The 21,946-nt window shown below is 30.8% G+C and overlaps 17 protein-coding genes and 1 non-coding gene across 18 annotated transcripts; 10 read left to right on the forward strand and 8 right to left on the reverse strand. All coding sequences in view use genetic code 6, as the record gives it.

The window, feature by feature from the left end:
- Positions 1 to 474: 474 nt before the first annotated feature.
- On the forward strand, positions 475 to 1,308 carry SS50377_21901 (uncharacterized protein; the record flags this gene model as incomplete). The annotated part of the gene is made up of 1 exon (XM_067905794.1): positions 475 to 1,308. One exon carries the CDS (start codon positions 475 to 477, stop codon positions 1,306 to 1,308), a length of 834 nt encoding a protein of 277 aa, XP_067767111.1.
- An 864-nt stretch (positions 1,309 to 2,172) lies between these two features.
- On the reverse strand, positions 2,173 to 3,018 carry SS50377_21902 (Cathepsin B; the record flags this gene model as incomplete). Its single annotated transcript, XM_067905795.1, has 1 exon — positions 2,173 to 3,018. The coding sequence occupies one exon, from the start codon at positions 3,016 to 3,018 to the stop codon at positions 2,173 to 2,175; it is 846 nt and encodes a 281-aa protein (XP_067767112.1).
- Positions 3,019 to 3,139: 121 nt separating this feature from the next.
- On the reverse strand, positions 3,140 to 3,454 carry SS50377_21903 (uncharacterized protein; the record flags this gene model as incomplete). Its single annotated transcript, XM_067905796.1, has 1 exon — positions 3,140 to 3,454. One exon carries the CDS (start codon positions 3,452 to 3,454, stop codon positions 3,140 to 3,142), a length of 315 nt encoding a protein of 104 aa, XP_067767113.1.
- Positions 3,455 to 4,944: 1,490 nt separating this feature from the next.
- On the forward strand, positions 4,945 to 5,976 carry SS50377_21904 (uncharacterized protein; the record flags this gene model as incomplete). The annotated part of the gene is made up of 1 exon (XM_067905797.1): positions 4,945 to 5,976. The coding sequence occupies one exon, from the start codon at positions 4,945 to 4,947 to the stop codon at positions 5,974 to 5,976; it is 1,032 nt and encodes a 343-aa protein (XP_067767114.1).
- A 98-nt stretch (positions 5,977 to 6,074) lies between these two features.
- Positions 6,075 to 6,485, reverse strand: SS50377_21905 (uncharacterized protein; the record flags this gene model as incomplete). The annotated part of the gene is made up of 1 exon (XM_067905798.1): positions 6,075 to 6,485. The coding sequence occupies one exon, from the start codon at positions 6,483 to 6,485 to the stop codon at positions 6,075 to 6,077; it is 411 nt and encodes a 136-aa protein (XP_067767115.1).
- Positions 6,486 to 6,511: 26 nt separating this feature from the next.
- Positions 6,512 to 6,970, forward strand: SS50377_21906 (uncharacterized protein; the record flags this gene model as incomplete). The annotated part of the gene is made up of 1 exon (XM_067905799.1): positions 6,512 to 6,970. One exon carries the CDS (start codon positions 6,512 to 6,514, stop codon positions 6,968 to 6,970), a length of 459 nt encoding a protein of 152 aa, XP_067767116.1.
- A 985-nt stretch (positions 6,971 to 7,955) lies between these two features.
- Positions 7,956 to 8,582, forward strand: SS50377_21907 (Thymidylate kinase; the record flags this gene model as incomplete). Its single annotated transcript, XM_067905800.1, has 1 exon — positions 7,956 to 8,582. The coding sequence occupies one exon, from the start codon at positions 7,956 to 7,958 to the stop codon at positions 8,580 to 8,582; it is 627 nt and encodes a 208-aa protein (XP_067767117.1).
- An 18-nt stretch (positions 8,583 to 8,600) lies between these two features.
- Positions 8,601 to 10,121, reverse strand: SS50377_21908 (Beta-galactosidase; the record flags this gene model as incomplete). Its single annotated transcript, XM_067905801.1, has 1 exon — positions 8,601 to 10,121. One exon carries the CDS (start codon positions 10,119 to 10,121, stop codon positions 8,601 to 8,603), a length of 1,521 nt encoding a protein of 506 aa, XP_067767118.1.
- An 87-nt stretch (positions 10,122 to 10,208) lies between these two features.
- SS50377_21909 (uncharacterized protein) lies at positions 10,209 to 10,460 on the reverse strand (the record flags this gene model as incomplete). Its single annotated transcript, XM_067905802.1, has 1 exon — positions 10,209 to 10,460. One exon carries the CDS (start codon positions 10,458 to 10,460, stop codon positions 10,209 to 10,211), a length of 252 nt encoding a protein of 83 aa, XP_067767119.1.
- A 1,087-nt stretch (positions 10,461 to 11,547) lies between these two features.
- On the forward strand, positions 11,548 to 11,955 carry SS50377_21910 (uncharacterized protein; the record flags this gene model as incomplete). The annotated part of the gene is made up of 1 exon (XM_067905803.1): positions 11,548 to 11,955. The coding sequence occupies one exon, from the start codon at positions 11,548 to 11,550 to the stop codon at positions 11,953 to 11,955; it is 408 nt and encodes a 135-aa protein (XP_067767120.1).
- Positions 11,956 to 12,085: 130 nt separating this feature from the next.
- Positions 12,086 to 12,400, reverse strand: SS50377_21911 (uncharacterized protein; the record flags this gene model as incomplete). Its single annotated transcript, XM_067905804.1, has 1 exon — positions 12,086 to 12,400. The coding sequence occupies one exon, from the start codon at positions 12,398 to 12,400 to the stop codon at positions 12,086 to 12,088; it is 315 nt and encodes a 104-aa protein (XP_067767121.1).
- Positions 12,401 to 12,864: 464 nt separating this feature from the next.
- SS50377_21912 (Protein deglycase) lies at positions 12,865 to 13,353 on the reverse strand (the record flags this gene model as incomplete). Its single annotated transcript, XM_067905805.1, has 1 exon — positions 12,865 to 13,353. One exon carries the CDS (start codon positions 13,351 to 13,353, stop codon positions 12,865 to 12,867), a length of 489 nt encoding a protein of 162 aa, XP_067767122.1.
- A 52-nt stretch (positions 13,354 to 13,405) lies between these two features.
- On the forward strand, positions 13,406 to 15,691 carry SS50377_21913 (uncharacterized protein; the record flags this gene model as incomplete). Its single annotated transcript, XM_067905806.1, has 1 exon — positions 13,406 to 15,691. The coding sequence occupies one exon, from the start codon at positions 13,406 to 13,408 to the stop codon at positions 15,689 to 15,691; it is 2,286 nt and encodes a 761-aa protein (XP_067767123.1).
- A 673-nt stretch (positions 15,692 to 16,364) lies between these two features.
- Positions 16,365 to 16,435, forward strand: SS50377_t20017. Its single transcript has one exon. It is a non-coding gene; the product is annotated as a tRNA-Gly (tRNA).
- A 121-nt stretch (positions 16,436 to 16,556) lies between these two features.
- SS50377_21914 (Major facilitator superfamily protein) lies at positions 16,557 to 18,101 on the forward strand (the record flags this gene model as incomplete). The annotated part of the gene is made up of 1 exon (XM_067905807.1): positions 16,557 to 18,101. One exon carries the CDS (start codon positions 16,557 to 16,559, stop codon positions 18,099 to 18,101), a length of 1,545 nt encoding a protein of 514 aa, XP_067767124.1.
- Positions 18,102 to 18,288: 187 nt separating this feature from the next.
- SS50377_21915 (uncharacterized protein) lies at positions 18,289 to 18,627 on the forward strand (the record flags this gene model as incomplete). Its single annotated transcript, XM_067905808.1, has 1 exon — positions 18,289 to 18,627. One exon carries the CDS (start codon positions 18,289 to 18,291, stop codon positions 18,625 to 18,627), a length of 339 nt encoding a protein of 112 aa, XP_067767125.1.
- A 733-nt stretch (positions 18,628 to 19,360) lies between these two features.
- On the reverse strand, positions 19,361 to 20,590 carry SS50377_21916 (ATP-NAD kinase family protein; the record flags this gene model as incomplete). Its single annotated transcript, XM_067905809.1, has 1 exon — positions 19,361 to 20,590. One exon carries the CDS (start codon positions 20,588 to 20,590, stop codon positions 19,361 to 19,363), a length of 1,230 nt encoding a protein of 409 aa, XP_067767126.1.
- A 48-nt stretch (positions 20,591 to 20,638) lies between these two features.
- SS50377_21917 (CHY zinc finger domain-containing protein) lies at positions 20,639 to 21,904 on the forward strand (the record flags this gene model as incomplete). Its single annotated transcript, XM_067905810.1, has 1 exon — positions 20,639 to 21,904. One exon carries the CDS (start codon positions 20,639 to 20,641, stop codon positions 21,902 to 21,904), a length of 1,266 nt encoding a protein of 421 aa, XP_067767127.1.
- Positions 21,905 to 21,946: the final 42 nt, after the last annotated feature.

The raw sequence follows: 21,946 nt of genomic DNA on the forward strand, positions 1-21,946 counted from the left end.
ATTTAAAATAAAGTGGGAATTGTTTACTATACTAGTAGTATATAGACTTATAAAGATACTCCCTACAGTGTTTGTTAGGTGTTTATGGAATGGTAAACTTATCTATTATCTTATATTAATTGATTCTTTATTTATCTAAATTTTATTAGTTTAATTATTATTTTATAAATTAATTTTATAATAATTTTTATGAACGAATTAATAAACCTATCGCTATATAGGTTAATTTAGTATATGTGATAGAGTTTACCTAGAGAAACTAAACCTATATAAAATTATCAAACTGTCTATTTATCATACCAACTACTCTCAGAAAAATGAGCTAAGTATTCTAGTGTTCACGGATAGTTTTAATACCGACCAGCGGTTTCATAGATATTCCAGGCTGTCGAACTAGTTTAGTGGAGAGATGGAAGTCAATGTAAACAACACATATATAGCTGGTGACAAAATCAGATTGTGGAGCATTCGATTATGTGCAAGACGTACGGGGACATTGAATTCTAGTACTCGTCCATGCAGACCGACTCAGATATGCGGCCCTATGCAGGGGAACCGTTCCAGCAGCCGTCAACGATCATCATCACCAAGTGTGTAACGGGTGCGTACCTGCAGTGCGACCTCTCCAACATCAAAAAGATCCTGGTGAAGTGCAGCCTGCCGTCCAACCATCTCATTGTGAACATCCCGTCGCTACGGCACCTTGAGCTTGTGAACACGAAGCTGCAGATTATAGATGCCTTCCACGCGCAGAAGCTCGTGTCCCTGAAGATCAAGGACCCTCTGACTAACCTGAGGCTGGTATCGCTCCCGAAAGCCCTCGAGTCGCTCTACATCGACACCCGGGACGCTATGATCTACCCCGACATAGAGAAGCGGCAGATCGACTACCTGTACCTTTCGAACGTCCAGTGCTACTACAATCCCCAGTCGCCCACCGTCGCCATCTACTTCGACCTCAAGAAGCTGAGGTTCGCTCCGGTTGCCGGGTCGGCTCTCGCGGACACCATCCCCGCGGTTCTGCCGCAGCAGCCATCTAACCTGCAGACCCTGTTTCGGCTCCACCAGCGCTTCCTCAAACTGGGCGTGCTGGAGGGAAACCTCCAAGACGAGGACTCGATAGACAGCAACTGCAACGACGATGCGACTAGGATCAACCAGCTGGAGGCACAGAAGTCGCTCGTTATGAAACGGCTGTCGTACCTGAGGGCACCGTCGAGCCAGGTGTTCCCGCAGATGATGGCGTCCACCTCGTCCATTTTCGTCAACAATATTATTGAGCCCAGCTCACTTGATAGTGATGAGTGATGGGGTTAGCACCCGCATTTTTTGTATACTGAAATTATTTCTGTATTTGGTATTAAGAATTTAAAGTAATGACATTTACTTAATCATTATTTAACAATAATTATCAGGTATAAATGATTAATTTTATATATACTATAAAATAAATAGTAAAATAATTATTTTTATAACATTTATAACAATGGTTGCATTTCATAAATATATGATTAACATGTTGTCTTTATAAGCTGCATTTGAAATACTTTGATAAGTATTTCATCAATATTACTTTATAATCTAACTTGAAATTTTTATTGTGTAAATTTAATTTATAGTTTGACGGGTTAACATATCAAAATAACCATAGTTTTTATTTTAAAAAATGAGTTTCAATTATATTTTAAGTATTTAATCTCATTCTTCTACGCACTACGCTAATAGTTCAATTTATTTATCATAAGCACACAGATTTAATAAGTAAAATTACTTTATTAGAAAAATTATTTTAGTTTAAAGTATATTAATATGGTTAAATGATTATTTCTATAGTATAATATTAGTATAACTAAATTCTTTAAAGATCACTTTTTCGAATTCTACGTATATTTAAAACTTAATAGCTTTATTATGTAATTATATTTATTTATATTGTTATACTAATACAATTAAAAATCAATTATACAGTTCAGTTCATACATATTATCCAAAATCATGATCAATAAGTCAAGCTTCTTTAAATTATTATTGTTGATATCAAAAGATACTAATTGCAACTTTGTGATTAATAGCATTTATATAGTACGTTATAAATTTATCTATATAAATTTTATAGGTACGAATCCTAAAGTTTCTATATAACCATACATTTACTATATCCCTGTGATTTGCTCACTCTGCACCATATTCGATAGCAATATCCATGTGTAGCTCCATCTATCCTCTGATAATTTTTGCGTATCCTTTTTCGCCCCATTCTTCACCCCATGAGTTCTTTACTTTCCAGTACTTCACACCTTCTTCTTCACCATACCCAACAACTATCAGCGTTTGTCCGCCGTTACGGTCGCCATAAACATGCTAGTAAATACCTTCCTTATAGTAATAAAAATCATCATAAATTACGATTCCAGACATAATTGGGCCTTTTTAGAGCGCGATTATCATGTCTTCTTCCCCTTCAATCTAATTAGCAGAAGACAGTTTTAAGCGTCTGGTAATTTTTTTATCATCGTCACATTTTTTACTACATATGTGTTTGACTCCACTAATACCAGATACGTACCCGCAACATGTCTCGGGGACAAGACCAGTCTCGAAAACGTAGTCAGTTACAATATCCATAAATCCCCGCAGGCAACCCTTATCCTCAGGATCACAGTTAATGATATCTTATGCTGAATAAGGGATAATTGTTTTATCAATCTTTGCAATACATCGTATCATAGAGAAAAGATCTGCTGCTGCAAATGCTTGACCAGCATCACATTTCATCTGATCATAAATGCCATTTATGCAGGGTTTAGTAGACCAATCAATTTCTGGCAAAATAGTAATGTCATCATCGTAGTTAACGACTGGAAGAGATGAGCGGAACATATCTTAAGACGGCGCTTAAGATTTTTATAAATTAGAGAATTTAGGAGTTATTTAAGCTTTCCAAGTAGTATTCAGATAATTTATATGATCTGATACTGCTTAATTAAGTAATGACGCTTATAGGATCAATGTAAACATTAAATATGGAAAGGTTGTGTAATTATATCCATAAATATTTATTATATCGGACGTTTGAAAAATTGTGAGTGAAAAATTAAAAACTGAATAAAACGCTATTAAAGTGAATATAAATTATTATTCAGTAGCCGAATAATGAAGTCTTAATTCCGTCGCTTTTTTGTCCGGGAAGCAAATCATGTTTCTGCTAATTTTAAGTCACCATGTCAAAAATTCCATTTATGTTGTCATATCTCATGTTTTTAGCTATTGTTGTTAAGAACTTTTTGTTAACTTTCTAGTCTTTGCTAGGAACAAATGAGATTTGTGATTTTGGATGTACTTATTTCATGTTCGGTGATGGTATGTAAGCGAAATCAATTTTGGATATATTTTTTCTGTTATCTTTTGGAATAATCAGAACACTGTCACTAGCTTGAAAGTTATTATTTAGCATTTTTGCAACTTTTCACTCTAATAGCAAATAATATTAGGAGTTAATGCTTAGAAGTTTTTGGAATACTTTTCCAGAAACTTTTAAATTCCAAAATGAAGACTATAACGGATACTATATATATTATATGAATATAATTCGATTAAAGATTACAGTTGATAATGAAAATTAAATAGTAATAAATATTTTAGTTGATTAGAAAGATTCAAAAAACAGGCAGAAATCGACTTTAAGGTCATTATTTATTGAAGTATTGAAATAAAACTATTAGATTTATAGTAACTAATATTTAAGACCTCATATACTCCAGTTTTGTATTTGGTGAGTGATTCTAAGCTTTATAGGACTATAAGTTTAAGGTAGCTTATAAACTGAATTATATCAGCGTGTTAAAGATTATAAGCATGTTAATAATATTTAAGGTGTTATTTTTTAAAACTCAAATCGAAGCACAAAGATAAATATAAAATATAGTGTGAGCAATAAATATTTTAGTCAAAATTATGTAAAACATATTAAATGATGGTTTCTATACTATCAATTTCAAATTGGGCGGAATCTTAATTTTGAACTAAAGTTAGATTGGTTAATCTAACTATGAAGTATTTTAGTTTATTTTGGTATAGTTAAACTTATATAACTTTTATATACTAAATTTTGTTGCTATTCTCTCACTTATTAACAAAAAGGACAACATATAAAATGTTACTTTTGTTAGATATTTGAAACTGCTTCATTCTATAAAATAATACAAGAATTTTATTATATTTATTAAATATATTATGACATACCTAACATTATAATATTAATCGGAAGTTCTTCTATTTATGTTACTAAATTTTTAAACGAAAAATTGAAAAATTGAATCATTCGTTAATTTTCATTATATATTTTAAATATATGAATTATATTCTAAATATAATTTCACTGACTTCATCCTAAATCAGCCAAGAGATGTTATGATTCAACACGGTTTTACCTCTTTTAGTTACTAATCTTCTTTTTAGATTGCACATTCATACCGCTTTCAAAGTATTCTAAAGTTACAGCTTCTGTAAATAGAGAAGAAAATAAACCGCCCATAATAATAATTTACAAGACAGTGTGATGTTTAAAGGTATATCTTAAAAGAATAATTTAGGTTTGGTAGAATTGTGTTTTTAAATGTGAATTTAATTATTAATGTTTATAATATTAAATAATATAATTAAAAATAAAAGTTAGGTTATCATAAACACATAACACATTAATATCTACAATATAATAATAGAATATGAGACTATAAAGAGAATTAGAATACTGTTTTATATTATTTTTATTGTATTATAATAGTATACCAGTATAAAATACTTAAGTAAAAATTAGAATAAATGATAATCTTATATAACTTAATAGTAATTTTTAGAAACAAAATTAAAGTATAATAATAGTATAATTAATTAATTAATTAATTAATTAATTAATTAATTAATTAATTATTATACGTTTTGAAAATGCTTTTATCTATAATTGCGTTTACCGATCGTTTTAATACCAACCAGTGGTTCCAGGGCTCTTGCAAGCTGTCGAATTACTTTACTGGAGATACTGAAGTCAAGGTAGATAGCACAAAGATAACTGACGAGCAAATTGGCCAGTATATCGGTAAGGACCTCATCACCTTCCGCTTCATGCTGTCCCGCGCGCCCGTCTCTATCCGCTATAGAAATAACGATACTAACCCCGTGATTCTGTCTGTTAACTCTCCCAAGATTGGCACTAGCAGTAATGTACCCCCACTTGTCATCGGCGGCATCACCCAGACCATCTGGGGCGGCGCTGCCACTCCTTATATGACCGCCAAGCCTGCTACTGGAGACGCTACGCCTGTATCCAATGCCACCTCCACTACAATTTCTTGGGACTTCTCGAAACAACCCCTAGCCGCCCAGAAAATCGTAGGTTTTAATGCGGACTCTCAACAATTCTTAAGATCCATAGCGTTTACCTTGAACTCATATGCTGCTGATGCTCCAGAACGTATATGGTCCAAATCTCCCATTACGCCCCCACAAGTTGCCAAATACTGGCCATGGTTCGGAGATAAGCAGCTTGGAGCTAAGGCTGGAGAGCTGGTCGTGTTGGCACTCGCACTTACAGCACCTAGTGTATATTAGAGTACTAGTGGTGGTACTATGGATATGGCAGGATTCGCAACATATTTATCAACAACTTACAAAGTCAATATATAAAATATTGCTTTGACCGAATCGGCAAAAGACATGACTATTAAGTAGACAAAACCCGCATTTGCATGCACATTTAATGTCTTCATCACGTATGATATTTATTGGAACGTATGGGCTGTTGCTGTTTCGAGCACTCTTATGATTGTAGCAACTGCTATTATCATCCCCACTAAATGCATTGATGTTAAAGGAAGAATGTAAAGGAAGAAAGCCAGTATAGCAGTTGATAGGGTTTCGGAAGTTACCACAGCTGATATGATAAATACCTAAGAGACAGAGATTGTGGCTCAATAATGAGAATTCGAATTCTTTTATAACATAATCCATAATAAGAAAAAAACTGGCCTTAAAAGGTAAGACGTATAACTTTTAAATATAAATATACTTTAATAAGTTCAGCAATGCTGTATTTAAAAATAAATACAACTGAACAGAGCCTACGCTATTATGCCTATCATATAACTATTTTTGCACATAGCTGAATAATAAAAGCCCAGACAAGTACCAACTATAATTTTTACTGCATAGTCTCTGAGATTTTACATGCAGCAATAGAAGCCCAAAATCCGACTAATTCTTGAAAATTGCTACAAAATTATGTGCTCTAAACTAAGTTTTACCGCCTTAAAAAGGAAACGTTACCTATAACCCCACAGACACCATACTTTAACAAGCCAACCTTCATTAAAACAGTACAATGCACCCACCACGCCACCACTACCACCAATCCTGTTAACTCTAGAGCAACATCCCCATCCCCACTCCACATTTTAACATATACATTGTTATTATATAATAATATACATTTTCCACTCCACATTCACTTCAAAAAATGTAGAAACTGATTCAGAATCTGCGCCTGCTCGAAATCTACGCCCGAAAACGGCAGGCGCTGCAAAATGTGCCAGAAACGCAACACCTGTCCGCGCTCATCAAAAACCAGCTGCTTTCAGAGGGAATTCCGCTCGAAAGTCTGGGCGAGAGCCTCGCGAAGCTCGACTTGCACGCGCAGCTCCGTTATGCCGTCCTGGAGCTCACTGCCGAAAATCCGCAACAGCAGCTCCTCGCTGCCCAGAAGCTCGCGAAGTTGCAGGTTTACATCCACAAAAAGGACGTTAAAACGAGCGTCCTGCACGTCCTCGTCGATGAGGTGCTGATCGCAATTTACGGCCTGAAAAAAGATGCGGAGTGGCGCGGATTTCGCGTTTTGGAGGAGGTGCGCAGCGGGGCGCGAGGGGGGAACTACGCGGCGTACGAGCGCTTGCTGCAGATCGTGAAGCAGGAGTTGTGATGAGAGTATTTGTATTTAATCTAATTCCGTTTTAAGTTATTATCAATATTATATACATAGTGTTCTGCAAAAAGTTAATGATTATTCAAATGGAGAGCACAGCGTTACCAGTTTAGGTAGTTAAGATCGCTGGAATCAAGGAGGTAGTGCACTCTATTATCATCAATAACGAGATGCATATAGACAAATTGAAATTTGTTGAAATAAGCTCGTTTTAGTTAAAATTTTCCAAAATTAATGAACTAGTTTTGCCCCCATTGGTGAATGAGATTATTTTAATAAAAAGCCAGATTAAAAATTAAAATTTGCAGTAGTTATACAATGTTACATCATTATTTATTTAAGATTTCTAGTTCTAAAATAATTATTTTATCTTACCTCAGTGGATAATAACCTGTATAATATAACATTCTAATTTAAAGGAAGTAATGATCGACTAGGAATCTAGTATATAAAATCTGTCGTTAGCATATAATAATAATCTTCTAATTGATTATTTACCTTCAACCATACAAGAATTAGATTTATCATATTGTGGAATTAAAACCTTCAATATTGAGAGTCTTAAAGCATTAGTAAAATTATAAATCGTTGATAACACTATGCCATATTTTTATATCGACTCATGTTAAAATAAATATTTAACAGAAATTAATTTTGGGACAAATGTATTTTTACTACTCTATAATTAATAAGATTTACATATAGCTAATAAAACGTCCAAATCACTTTGTTTCAATTAATAGAAGATATCACTCTCTAAATATATACATTCTACTTAGTTATATGAACATTTACTTGAAGTATTCCTTCACCACAAGTAATTTAATTTTTATAAGAGGTACCTAGATGTTTAAGAGGAAATACAATTAATAATTGATAGTTTAAGTCAGGTTAACGATGAAGTATGCTGATTAATTATCGTTTTGAGATTATTAATTATTATGTATTATACATATTAAAAAATTGCTATATAATTCTGAATATGTCTCGTGGACTTTTTATAGTTATCGAGGGATTAGATCGTTGCGGTAAAACAACTTAATTAGACATACTTAAGAATTATTTATAACCATCAAAATCTATATCATTTCCTAATGAGTCTCTATAGTCTGGTATGGATTTAAGAAAATATCTTTTACAGTAAATTGAGCTTACAGATATGGATGCTCATAATTTATTTGCCAGAAATAGAAGAGAATCAGCTGATTTTATTATATAAACAATCGAAAAGAATATAAATGTTATCTCATCAAGATATGCTTTTTCAGGAGTAGCATATACAACATAGAAAGGATTTTCAATGCAAGATGCAATATAGGCAGATAAAGGAATACTGATACCAGATTTAACTATTATTTTAACATGTGATGTTTAAAATATTTAGTAGAGATTCGATAATAAGGATCGATATGAAAATATAGAGGTTTAGGAAAAAGTTAAGTAAAAATTTAAAGAAGTCTTAATGTTAAAAAATATCGGTAATATATGCAATATTGATATTACAGGAATGAGTATTCAGTAGGTCAAAGAGTAAATTTTGCACAAGGTTGATTAAATATAACATGAAAATAATTCAATATAAATGGGACTTTTTGAAGGAAATTATTGATTTTTTTAATATATATTATCAGATTAATTCAGATAATAAAGCAATAGATAATGTAAATTAATTTTCTAAAGCTATTACTATAATTTCATTTACACCTTCTAATACAAAATCTTCAGGACAATATAATTTATCTCCATCAGAAAATCCAATCATAACACCATTTATAAGGAAATATCCCTTGACTCCAAATAAATTTACATAAAAGCCTTTCTTTTACAACGAAATTTTACTAGAATAAACCCCATCACCTGACCAAAAATCTGCTTTGGATTCTTTCAAAGTATAGTTAAACATATCTAGAGTCTCTAACGTGATATGATGGACTTCTTAAGAATTGAATTCAATCTTTCCAGTCATACCAGAATTAGGTTGGTTATCGTATCCGGCAGGAAATGTGACAATCTAGATTATACCGTCTTCTGAAGATATCGTAATTTCGATTTCTTTATTAAACGATGCTAAATATGTATCGTTCACATACAGTTAAGCATTTTTATTTACTTAAGAAACCTTTAATGTAGCTAATACATTTTTTTCAATTCTGAAAGTATACTTGTTAATATTCTACTTAAGATCTACACTTTCAGATGATATTGCATTGTAGAAAGTGCCCTTCTTAATAAATTCTTAATATCGTAATGCCCCAAAGTTGACCAGATAACTAGAAAAATTTTGGAGATCAAATTCCCCGCTTTCCTCGCTATTTAACCCACCTAAAATCTCTTAAAGATTAAAATAATCTTCAGAAAGCTTGTTGTTCGCAAAAATCAACTAGCTAAAATCGTTAATCTAGGGACTCTATATCTGCTTATCTAGCTTGAAATTAACACCGGTGTACACACCGTACAGCACAAACGACGAATTCGACTTAATTAGGTCCTAAATTACGTTAAAATACGCAGTTTTGGATGATTTTCGCACAACTGTCCCCTGACTCCCAGTCAGAATATCCCCCACAAAGCACGACTCCCCGCAAAGGCTAGCGTCTGATACGATGTAGCTGACCCCCATCAGTCCCTCCACCTCGGTATCTTCCTACACGATAAACGGTCCGTAGACACCGTTTCTGACGTACAGCATGCGCAAATACTCGTAAAAACCGGCTTGGCCGGGCTGCGCGAAGTAGTTTTTGTCGAGTTGGACGGCTGCAATATCATCGCGATTCTCTACTAGAAACGCACTGATATGCGCAATGAAATCCTGCGCGTTTTACGCGAATTCTGGGTTATCAAACCGGCGCTAAATGGCGCGGCCCTCGAACAGAGCGCCAGAGACGCCGCCGAGTGGCAAGAACGTCGATACGAAGGGTCCGGGACGGTAAACAATTTTAAGGGCTAGTTAACGGCACCATTGCACAGTCAGCGCGTGCGCCGTGACATCGAAGTCCTGCTGTTACGCCTCAACGAAGATGGTGTTAAGTCCGAGGTTTTTGAACTACTACAGGAGGCGTGGAATGTGGGAGCCTGGGGCCTTTGCAGGGTTGAAAACTGCTGCTTTGACGGGCTGCGCTAAGAAGTCGAACTGGAGGAGAAAAAACATATTATGGAAGGCGATTGTATAATCTTCAAAATAATATATTTATGAGTATATAATAATCACCTAAACAGTATAGTTACTTTTGCAGTTTCAGCAGTCTTCTTCCACTAGAATGTCGTTGCAAATGTTGTGGTCGTTGATAATAAATCGTAATTTTTCGGTATTTAAGGCTGTGTTCTCGTCGCTAATGCAACTAGATGCTGAGGAAGCTGGAGTTTAAATATCGATTTTATGGCGTTAGCGTCTTGGCTTAATTTCATCTATCAGTAGTGGTTACTTACCAGAGACAGCGCTGAGGTCGGCAGACATCTAATTGATGTACTCTAAACTGGACATACCCATTATTGAGTCTCTAAATAGCAGAATATTATATTATATTCATGTAGAAACTAGTATTGTTTTTTCTGTAAATTGAATGCATATTTATTGTATATCTGTAATGCGATAATTGTATGCAAATATAATAAAATCGATTCGATAATCCCCTCTATTAATAATTATTGTTAAATAATAAATATTTAATGTAGCGGTTTGCTCTGTAAAGTAACTAATATAAATTTGATTTTTAAATCATTTATTCTTCAGTAAATAACATGTGACTTATCAGTAACAAAGCACATACGGTAATATGTTGTTGGAAAGATATGAATACTAATTATAGTAATATAAATTTGATAATTTAAGTTGTTGGTTTTAAGTTTAGTAGTTATTTTCATTCCAGGTTGATATATTTTTAAGCAAATAAAATCTACCTTTGCATTAAAAATCAATTATAAAATTTTATGAGTCAGAAATTTATGGTTATAAACTGTCATATAAATCTATATATAAATACCGATTGAAAAATACAATACTAAAAGTTTGATTTCTTAAAAAAGTATATTTATTATATTAAAAATATTGATGTAAATATATAGTATTATTAATCTTAACGTTTACTATTGTTTATATATAGCTAATTTCAATTTTCTTATTAGAAAAAATTTAAATAGTCTTCTATATAACATATAGGTCATGTACGAACTTAAATATACATACATTATAAACATTCACTTAGTAGGACTAGACAACTAAGAATACAACAAAACACTCTTCAATTTACTGGATGGTTAAGTACAAATTAATACAAGTGAACAATGATATCTGAAGATTTTAAATGCAAAAATATGCATTAAATATAATTAATCACGATATATACCAATTTACCGCGAGATATTAGTATAAATAAATACCAAAATAGTTACAAAAATAATAACATCCAGCATATAATAAAATTGATAACTTATATTAAGACTTGGATTATTACTGTATTTATTAGTTTAACATAATAATTGAGACTTAATATCATTTATTCTCTTGTAAAAAGTGAAGTTATAACTAATATATAACAATAATTATTGTTTATAAATATCAATTTTTCCTTTCCTTAATGTCTGAATAATAAGCTGAAGTAGTAGTTTCTCCTCCATAGAAGAAAACTTTAGAATAGTTAGCGTAAGAAAAAAAGGTAATATATCTTGCTGAAAAAGAGGCCAAAAAATTGTCTGCTCCATAAAAATAAAAAATAGTCAAAAAAGAGATGAAGCGCTCTGCTATTACTATAATTTCTTCTTCAGCTGCTGGTGTTCATATTGAGAATTTACCTAAAGTTACACCATAAGATGTTTAAGACCTTATTTAGGCCTCCATAGGCACTAAAAATGTGTAAGTATCTAGATAAGGAAATAAATGGTCTATTACCAGCTTGAATTCTTAAAAGTAAGCACAACTTGTTTAAAAATTAAACGGTAGTTTCTGTAAGGAGTCTGCTAAGAACTTAAAAGTTTATATAAAGTGATGCATTCTAATTCAAGATGAACTAGTAATATTTATTTAATATTTTTACAAAAGAAAAAGCTGGACATTTCTATAATATAGATAAGGCAAGTGTAATTTAATTATAGAACCCTTTAAATATAAAACTCACATCATTTATAATACTTTAACCGCAAATCGTAGCAATTTTATAGCATCATTTAAATTTATTACCGCTCTACTTATATCATCGATTAAATAAACTCTGTCTTGACAATATAACTTTATGTAATTACTTAGAGAGAATTAAGCTTGTAATATATAGGCTTAAATTTAGATGGTACAAATTCCTCTTCTGATTCAGATTCTACTAGTTGTAACTGTTGCTAAAGTCCTGCACGGTTATTTTTTATCTGTGTGTTAAAGGTTACTAGGTGGAGATGTGTAGACTTACCATATCTCTACTAGTGCGCGTTGTCCGTTCTCATTATTTAAATTCGATGATAATAGATTAAAATATAATTAATGATGGATTGACAATTTGTAGATTTTATATATTCAATTATAATATAGTTTAGCTATAAAATATCAATATTATTAATAATATAATTATTATATGTTTAACTATTATAATTAGAAATGCAAATAACCAATTTGGTAAGTGGTGCATTAACCAATATAATCACTAAGTTCAATCTTCCTACAAGCCAGCTTGATTATGTACAGAATTAAAAGTTAACGCACCCAAATGATTTTCTTTTCTATGTATTTGATGTCAACTAAATAGGGGTATTAACGATAGAGCATTTCATTAGTTGTGCATCGCTTTTTGAACTAACTTTATCTGTTGATGATATATAATAGATGATTTAGCTTATTAGCTTCGATTAAGATGATCCTATTGATCTAGAAATATTTGACCGTTTGCTAATCCTGATCCGGGAAATTGGAGTCAAAATTGGTTGCTTTTGGTGAATTTTTTATGTATTTATTCTAAAAATTCAATTATACCACCGATTCCCCTTCCGCATATATATTTTCCCCCAACAACAACTTATTAATTTTAGTATACTGCACCCTGCACTTCAAGACCAGGGTACGTGCACACTGGAATTTGATGCCAAATTTTCCATTAAACTAACGCAGAAGCAGATGAAATAGTAAAAATATACTTTGATTACAAGTGGTACTATTAAAAAAGTTATTTTGCAACAGAATTTTTTATTAATTGTTTAAACCCTTGGCCACCTGGTAGTAAAATTGCATCACAAATAGGAGGAATAAAAGTTGTATCAGGAATCAAAACTGTACCATGAGAAAGTGTAATCGGTGTTGTTTATGCATAAATAACTACTATATATCCATTTTAGCGTAGAAAGTCAGCTGAACATATTAGTTCAATATCATCCGCTTATTAATACGCAAAAATTAATATTTTCATTTTTAGAATATATAATATTTATACGAAATATAATATAAAAAGAGAATTAAAAATGCAATCTACTACTTTGATTTAATAGCATTAACTGCTATAGCTCAAACTGAACGTAGTAACTGCAACAGATAATATAAGTTTGGAAGAGGCTAGAATGAAAAGAAGGAGTTACTAGGAGTTACTAGGTACCCAATTTGGAGTCCAATTAGGAGATGGAGAGGTATTAAATAGGTAGTCATTATCTAAGTTGTCTTCTCATGAGTTAAGCTAGCTATTATATAAACTAATTTAACAAAAAGTTAGCAATATGGGATGTTCGGATTTGGATAGTTTACTGACCAGTTCAATTTGCAGATCAAAAGATTTACTAAATGCAGACAAATAGGTAGAAGGAAGTCTACGATTAGCATAGAAAATAAATATTAAGTAGAAAAAATCTACACCTATAAATTAGAATATTGATTAAAATAGAATTAAGACTTCTGTAATTGCAGATGAGAAGATACTTCATATAATTGGGTCAGCTATCAGCTCTATCGATATTGAAGACGAGGAAATTTAGTAAATTATTGAGAAACATGCAATATATTCTAAGCAATAATAAAATACACCAATTAGTTATTTGTATAAACCTGATACTTAAAAACTATAATGTGAATCATAAATAAACTAGATTATAAATAAAACAAATGAAAAATGTAAAAACTTAGATAGTCAGAAGCTTACACTAAGTAAATTAGGGTTAACTTAGAATAAAAACTAAAATATTACATCTCCATCTAAGGATCTCGGAGAAGTAGTTTTAAGAAAAGCAAAAATTTCTTAGAACTAATTATAATCTGTTCTTAAGGAAAATAATTAAGAAGATAATATATATTAATAGAATTTAGATTTATAGGCGATAGAAAAGAGTTTTTCATTATTAAATTAAAGTATGACTTCTCAGAGCGACGAATCAACTTCTTATTTTTCTTAGAGTTTTATAGGTAGAAAAACAGAACTAGTTTACAATTCTTTAACTAATGGTGGAGTTCAAAATTCCGAGTAATATAATAGTAAATAATAGAAAAATTCTATTCAGCAATCTCCACAATAATTATTGTAGTCTAATTTATATTAAACACGTGATCACCAGGAAGATGGTTAATAATAATTATAATAAGGTATTTCCTAATAATAAAAATTTCAGAAATAATAATTACAAAGTGAAGAAAATGATTAAGAGCCACTATAATTGTAAAACTAATAGAATAAAATTATTATACCTTAGTCAACTGAGCAATAATAACTTACAATTTCATCAAATATCATGCATAAAAATTAGTCTGATTATTCTTTCAAATCCAATAGCATTAAAGATGATAAATATTTAAATTAAGAAAATATAGACCAAAAAATCTAATCTAATGTGCAAAAATTCCTATATTAAAATTTAGACTAGACAGTCCTAAATTCACCAAAAGTTGATGTATTTGGACAAATTATTCAAAGAAAGTCAATTGGTTAAAATTTTGAAGAAGAAAAATCTTAAAAGCAATATCTTAACTCTTAACTGAATACTATTCTTATGGGAAAATAACCTCTTAAATCAGAAGAAAATAATTAAATCATTAAGCAATAACAAGAAACTGATAATTTCAAGACAAACTAACAGGAAACTCAGTATAAATAAGAAGAAAGTATTGGTATAGAATAGTGTAAAGATATTATGTGTAAATCATAGAGGCTGTTGAGTAATTCAAGTTCTGGAGAAAATAATACTGGGGTAAATTAGTCATTACTTTCTGATAATTCTAGCATATTATCATAAGGCCAAAGTCGACGAAATAGGTCTTCGCTATAATTAGTGTAAACAGCAAAAGATATTGATGAAGACGATAATTTATAAAATTAGTAATAATAAATATTATAGTAAGGAAATTCTTCTAATTTTGAAAATTCATATATAGCTATTGGGAATAATGATGTACTGTAATAAAAAATGACTAGGTTTAATAATGAAGTACCAAGTTCTCCAAAGATAGATGTATTCGGGTAAACTATTTAATTGTCTCCATAAAATGCCTCTGTATCCTCTTAAAATTCATCTAGTCAGTTTAAAACAATAATGTTAACACCTTCTCCTTAAAAAAACCATTAGAGAATTCTTAATAGCCCATTAATCACGAGTATCTAGACTGAAACTCTTCATAAAAATTAGATGAATTTTGCAAAAATAGATCAGAAATACGATAAAGATCAGATTAAAAATGTGATGTCGAGACTCAGCTCAAATTAAACCGTATTTGAGTAAGATTAGCTAGTTAAAATTTATTTAGACTAGATTGGAGATTCTAAAAAATGATTTATTTTATATTATTTATACTAAATTAATATTACAAAATCCTGCAATATTATATATTCCTCGATGTAAAATATACGCTTTAATAACATCTTAATTAAATATTAACATTTATATATAGTAATATGCTAACCTATTTTATATTCTAAAAAGTAAACTAACCAAAATAAATTGTGTCGTTGAATTTTGAAATACTAAAAGTAAGCAATCTTACAATCAGGATTGATTGAAATTTTAGTATTATGATTATAATTTTAGGTGTAAACATTAAATAATTTAATATATTAATAACTCTTGGTATAAAGATGGAAGATATCATTAATATTTTTATCATTTTTGTGGTTCGATTTAAATTGATATTCAACACTACATCTTTGCATACGAAAATTATTTGGCCAATAAATTCAATTTCTTTGAAATTCTAAAAACATATTTGGTAGATAGATTTTTTTTGCAAATTAGTCATATCAGTCACTCAGTTCGAGCTCATTCAGAGACTAAACTAGTTCTATCAGTTTTAATTGCTAATATTCTAGCTATTATATGGAATTTAAGTTACTAGGTTTATGTCTTCTTTAAAACGTTCTATATGACTTCTTTGCTTAGAAATAATCATTAAGATTCATTTTTACGATTTGTAATTTCATAATAAATGATATCGAGTAATAAATGTTAGGCACCACTAGTATAGCGGTAGTATGGCACCCTTCCAAGGTGTATGTCCGGGTTCGACTCCCGGGTGGCGCACATTTTATGTATGTTTTAACTTATGTAAAAATAGAACTGAGAAATAATATTATGATACTAGAGTTAATATGTTTAAAATTATAGTACAATAATTATATTATAAAAATATATTTAATTAAAAATGCGTAAGCCGTAGACTTTAGTTCCTCATCATGGTACTGTATTAGCAGCGACTCCATTCTTTATATTTACATTTATAGGTTAATTTTTAGATTCATATGCAATTGGTACAGCTTTACCATAAATTTAACAAGAACTGAACATAAGTCTTACGTAGGCTTAATGGATATTGACTATTTTTTACTTAGCAAATGCTGCATCAGCGATACCACTTTCACGGTTAGGTGATAAATATGGTTATGTAATAGTTATGATATTACTTCTTTTACTGTCATTTGTTTTTGAACTAACCTAAGGATTTGCAAAGAATTTTATTACTTTAGTAATATTACGATTTTTTACCGGATTTTTTCTTTCAGGTATGATATCAAATAGAAATGCAATGAATCGTCTTCTTCCACCATAAGATAAAACACTTAAATTCCTATAAATGTATCTTTTAATAGCAAATTCTATATAGCTGTTGTCACCATTTATAACCGGTGTAATTATTTCATTTTCTAGTTGGAGAATTTGTATTTTCATTGCTTCTGGTTGCTATTTCGTATCATCATTACTTTTACTTTTGTATACGAATCCTACTGATTTGGATAGAAAGTAAAAATTTGATATACTAGGTGCTTTTACTTTAGTTGTTGCTTTAACTTCATTTTGCCTACTTTTTACTTTTATTGGATAGTAAATTTGGATAGGAGTTGGAGTTTGCTCGGCTACATTCATTATAGGCTTGGTTTGTTTCTATTTTGTGGAAAAGAAAGCAAAATTTCCTATATTTCCGTTGTATTTAACAAAAAATCCAGTTTTTGCAATTATATTTACGTAAATATTAATATACATAGTTTTAAGTGGTTAAAGCTATATGATGCCATACTATATTTATACTAAAAATTTATCTCCTTTAACTACTTCTTTTGTATTCACAGGTTCAAGCATTTTATCTGTTTTATCATCTATTATCACTCCATTTATTTAGAAAAAAGTTTTAAACAGAGTCTTATTGGTTTTATTGGGATTAGTTTCATTGTCATTTGCCATTATTATGATTTTTGTGCTCGATAACTTCTGGGGGTTCTGTGTTTGCTACTGGTTAATAGAATTTCCTTTACAAATGTCATTAGTTGTTTTATATCCATTAACCTTATTTTCAGTTCCTCGCCACTTAGCATCATAAGTATCAGCGATTCCAACAACATCAAGGACAGTAGGTATGAGTATAGCATATTGTGTGTTTGCTATGGTTTAATAACTGGCTGTCTAAGGATCATAGCTTAGTTCATAGGTAGAAAAAGAAATATTCTCATATAAAATGACATATGTTATCCCAATCCCAGTATTAATTGTTAGTATGATATTGGTTTGGTTTAGAATCGCCATTTCTGAAAGTGAGACAAACAAAAAAGGATATAATGAGAAATGGCTTAGATTCTTAAAAGATATCCCAATTTAAGCTCAAGCAGAAGTAGAACCTCAACACTCAAACGTATATGCAGATGAATCAGAAATGCTAGATAGTCATAACGTAACGGAAAGATTACAGATGAAATGATTTATATGATTTAGTTACTATTATACCCAGTTTAGTTTCTAAGATTACAAATCTATTTTTAAATTCTTAGAAAATTATATATAATATACATAAATTGGGATATTAGTATAAGGCTAACCAGCGTTTAATTAATTGTTTGTTATAAATAATTATATATTATTTATTATATACTTACTACTTCCTTTTAATGTACCGCGCTACTAGATCAGCAAACCTGTCTTCCAGAAAAATTATTGATGAGGAGCCATAAAAACCACTAAAAGTTAACATACGTTCTTCTGCGTTTAACAATAAAAACTATGTTGAGTTTAGAAAGTAGCAAAAACAATTTGTAAACTACCCAACCGACTCCGTAGAGAATTTTAATGAGCGGAACGAACGCTAGAAGAGAATTTCATAGTATCTTCACTAAATTCCAGCCTGCTTTGATTTCTCAGACACAATACCTAGCACCTGTAAATCGCACTGGCTCCCATACGCAAGACATAGCCCACACCAGAAACTTACTAAAACTTTGTGGATCTGAACTTTAATATATTATTTTATAATTTTAACCATATAATATAAAAAATGATACAAAATTTATAACCTCTTCCCCTGAATACGCTGAAAACCATACGAAAACCAGCCATATAACTCACCAAACCCCCACTTCAGATAAATTTGCCCCATCCAAAACGACCATATATGCCAAAATAATCCGCCTAGAAATCAAAAATTCCAGCACTATCGTTTCGAGAAACTGGCTAAAAATCTCAAAAATTAGCATTTTCGCATTAATTTTAATCAAAAAATACTGGTCATAAATGGCGTCAATTTGATAAGGTCCAATTGTCGTAAATAAACTTTTCGAAAATGGAATTCGATTGATGGATATGATTTTTGAGAATTTGCTATATTTACTAAAAAGCCAAATGATATTGCTGGAAATTTCATAAATAGGATTTCGATGCAATGAAATGGGGAAATTAGCAGTAAATTTAATTTTTTTACCTGATAGTTCGGCGATAAGATTTCTTAAAATTTTTTAATTTTAGAGTGTTTCTATTTTAATCTAGAATGATATATGATTGAAATTGATCCAGTACGAGACTAGTGTGATATTGAGATGATTGATTGGGTGGTGGCTCAGTATTAAAACGTATAATAGTTTGCTTTCTAGCTAATTTAGCAATGTATAGAAAAATATTGTCATTTTCATGGCATGCACCTAATAAAACGGTATAAATTATATCTTGCTACGCAAATGTTGAAAATTCTCACTCACAGTCACTATTTACATCTCCTATATCATAGGTTCTAGATTCTGTACTTCCAAATCCTTTTTGTGTAACTCTAACATTCCAATTAAGCCCGTCTCTTAGGCTTTTAAAGAAATCAACACTCTCTTCTACTTCACATATTGTAAATAGTGAATCTTCTGCTTTCTGCATAAATATGTGAATGCTTTCACCTGGGGCTATCTCGATATTTTATCGGCCATCCACAGATGCAGTTCCAGAAGCACGTGCATTTCTATCTATTTTTACTGTTATTACGTCTTAATCGCTTAATATTAATTATTTACTACTCATTACATGAGGACAAACTGGGGTTAAAAGAATACAGTCTACAGATGACTTTACAGGTACTCCACCTGCACTAAGCGCATAAGCAGTACTTCCAGTTGGAGTTGATATTAAAAGACCATCTGCTTGAATTCTAGCAATAAAACGATTATTTACAAATACTAATAGATTTGTTAAAAAGGCACTAAAACCTCTATGTATATAAATTTCATTTAAGGATAGAAATTAATGTTATTTATGGCGCACAACGAGACGTCGCCTTCTAACTAAATTGAGTGGCCCAGTAAGCAACTTTTAAATTAAATTATCTGCACCTAAAACACTTAAAAACCCTAAAGAACCACCGTTAACAGCAGCTATTGGTGGAGGTTTAAAATTAAATTTACTAGATGCATGTAATACACTACCATCTCCCCCAATAACGATAGCTAAGTCAACCATTTATTAATTATTAAAAACTCCCAAAGAGAAAATCTCAGCATCATGCGGATCTGTATAGACAGTTAAATGTAAACTTTTCAGCTAAGCTAAAATATTTTTAAAGATTTATAGTGCGTAATCATCATTTGGTTTTCTTGTTAAATAGAATGAGTGTGGGGATCGAATCCAATGAAGCTGATTTTGAACATCAATATAAAATGAACATGTAGATTCTGGTTATTGTTATAAAGATTTAAGATTGAGAAAAGGCAAATCTATAGGCGGTTGTGTAGTTTATGTTAATGTTGATGAGGATGGAGATGATGGAGGAGATTCACGCTAGTTATCTATATATTTGGTAATATCTTCTTCATTAATGGTTAAAGCATCAATTTAAAGTTAATCGAGGATGTGTTTCCGCTCTTAGTAATTTAAATTCATTTAATAGTATTTAATAAATTATATATAAATATTAATATAATACAAATAGTAATATTTCATAATTTAGTATATATTAATATATAATCATATTTTATAGATATTTATTAAATGTACCCCAATCCTTAGTAATTTGATGATATTCATCATACTGAAATTGCTATTACACGGTTATTTAAATTAAAAGAAAATTCGTTAACATATTAAGAGGAAAATCGCATTTACTTAAGAGAATTCTTAGACGGCCCTATTAATAATGATGATAAGGTTTTGGCATTACACGAATTATCGAGAGTTTATTATTGTTATCCTGTTAGTATTTATGATCCTAGCTTATCTCATTATGAACTTCGATCAAAAGTTGAGAATGATTCAAATTGGACTAATCTACCTATAGACTAAATAATTTTTTAATGTTAGTATACATAAATAACTATTGGATGCCCACATCGGGTTTCAGCTGCAGAATTATACTGCTATTTATGTGAAAAATTTTACGGATGCAGATTCTGTCATGATGAGGCAGATCTTGATCATCTCATAGATGTAGAGAAAGTTTAGCAAGTTAGATGTCGAAAGTGTAATTAAATATAAAAATTTTCAGTATAGTGTACATCCTGTGGTCAGCTTTTTGGTTTGAGGTCACAACTTTGTATTCCATGTAAAAGGTTAGATTATGTTGGACCTGACGTTCGCCCTTCTGTGCATTGTATAGCATGTTAGCGTTGCTATGTTTCTTTACCAAATTAATTAGTACATTGTGATGCTTGTAATATATGCGTAAAAACTCAAAATTATTCAAACCATAATTGTTCTGATATGACTTGTTCAGTCTGCTTGGCCTCTATTTAGTCAAATTTTATGTCTTATATAACTCTTAACTGTGGCCATTATTTACATAGTGTCTGCAGGCATCAAATGCTAGAAAATGGAAATTACAAATGTCCAATTTGTCGTAAAAGTATACTTTTAGAAGGGGAAAACGATGCATATGTTAAATAATTAACTCGAATCAATGCATTTTATGCATTTAGCCCTGAAATTTAAGTAACATGTGAAATCTAATGTGATGAATGTGGATATAAGTTTGAAGAAAGTGGAAAAGTTCAATTTAGATGCAAGAAATGTAACTCGTTCAATACTTAAATAATTGAGAGAAGCGAAACTGCAATTCCAGTATATACTGATTTATGTAATGAGTTGGTTCAGGTGTTTTTTGGTATTCCGTCATGTAGCATTAACGTTAAATTAGTTATGCTCACTGTTAGTTCGATGCATATTACAGAAATGGAGACGATCAGCTATAATAAATTTTTAGAAAAATGCAATTCATATTCATAATATGATTCTGACATTGATTTTAACAGTGTTGAATGAAAAATCATTTTATGATTTGATAAGGCCATTTAATGAATTTTT

Source organism: Spironucleus salmonicida, chromosome 2, assembly GCF_000497125.1.
Source record: "Spironucleus salmonicida strain ATCC 50377 chromosome 2, whole genome shotgun sequence".
Lineage (NCBI taxonomy): Eukaryota > Fornicata > Diplomonadida > Hexamitidae > Spironucleus > Spironucleus salmonicida.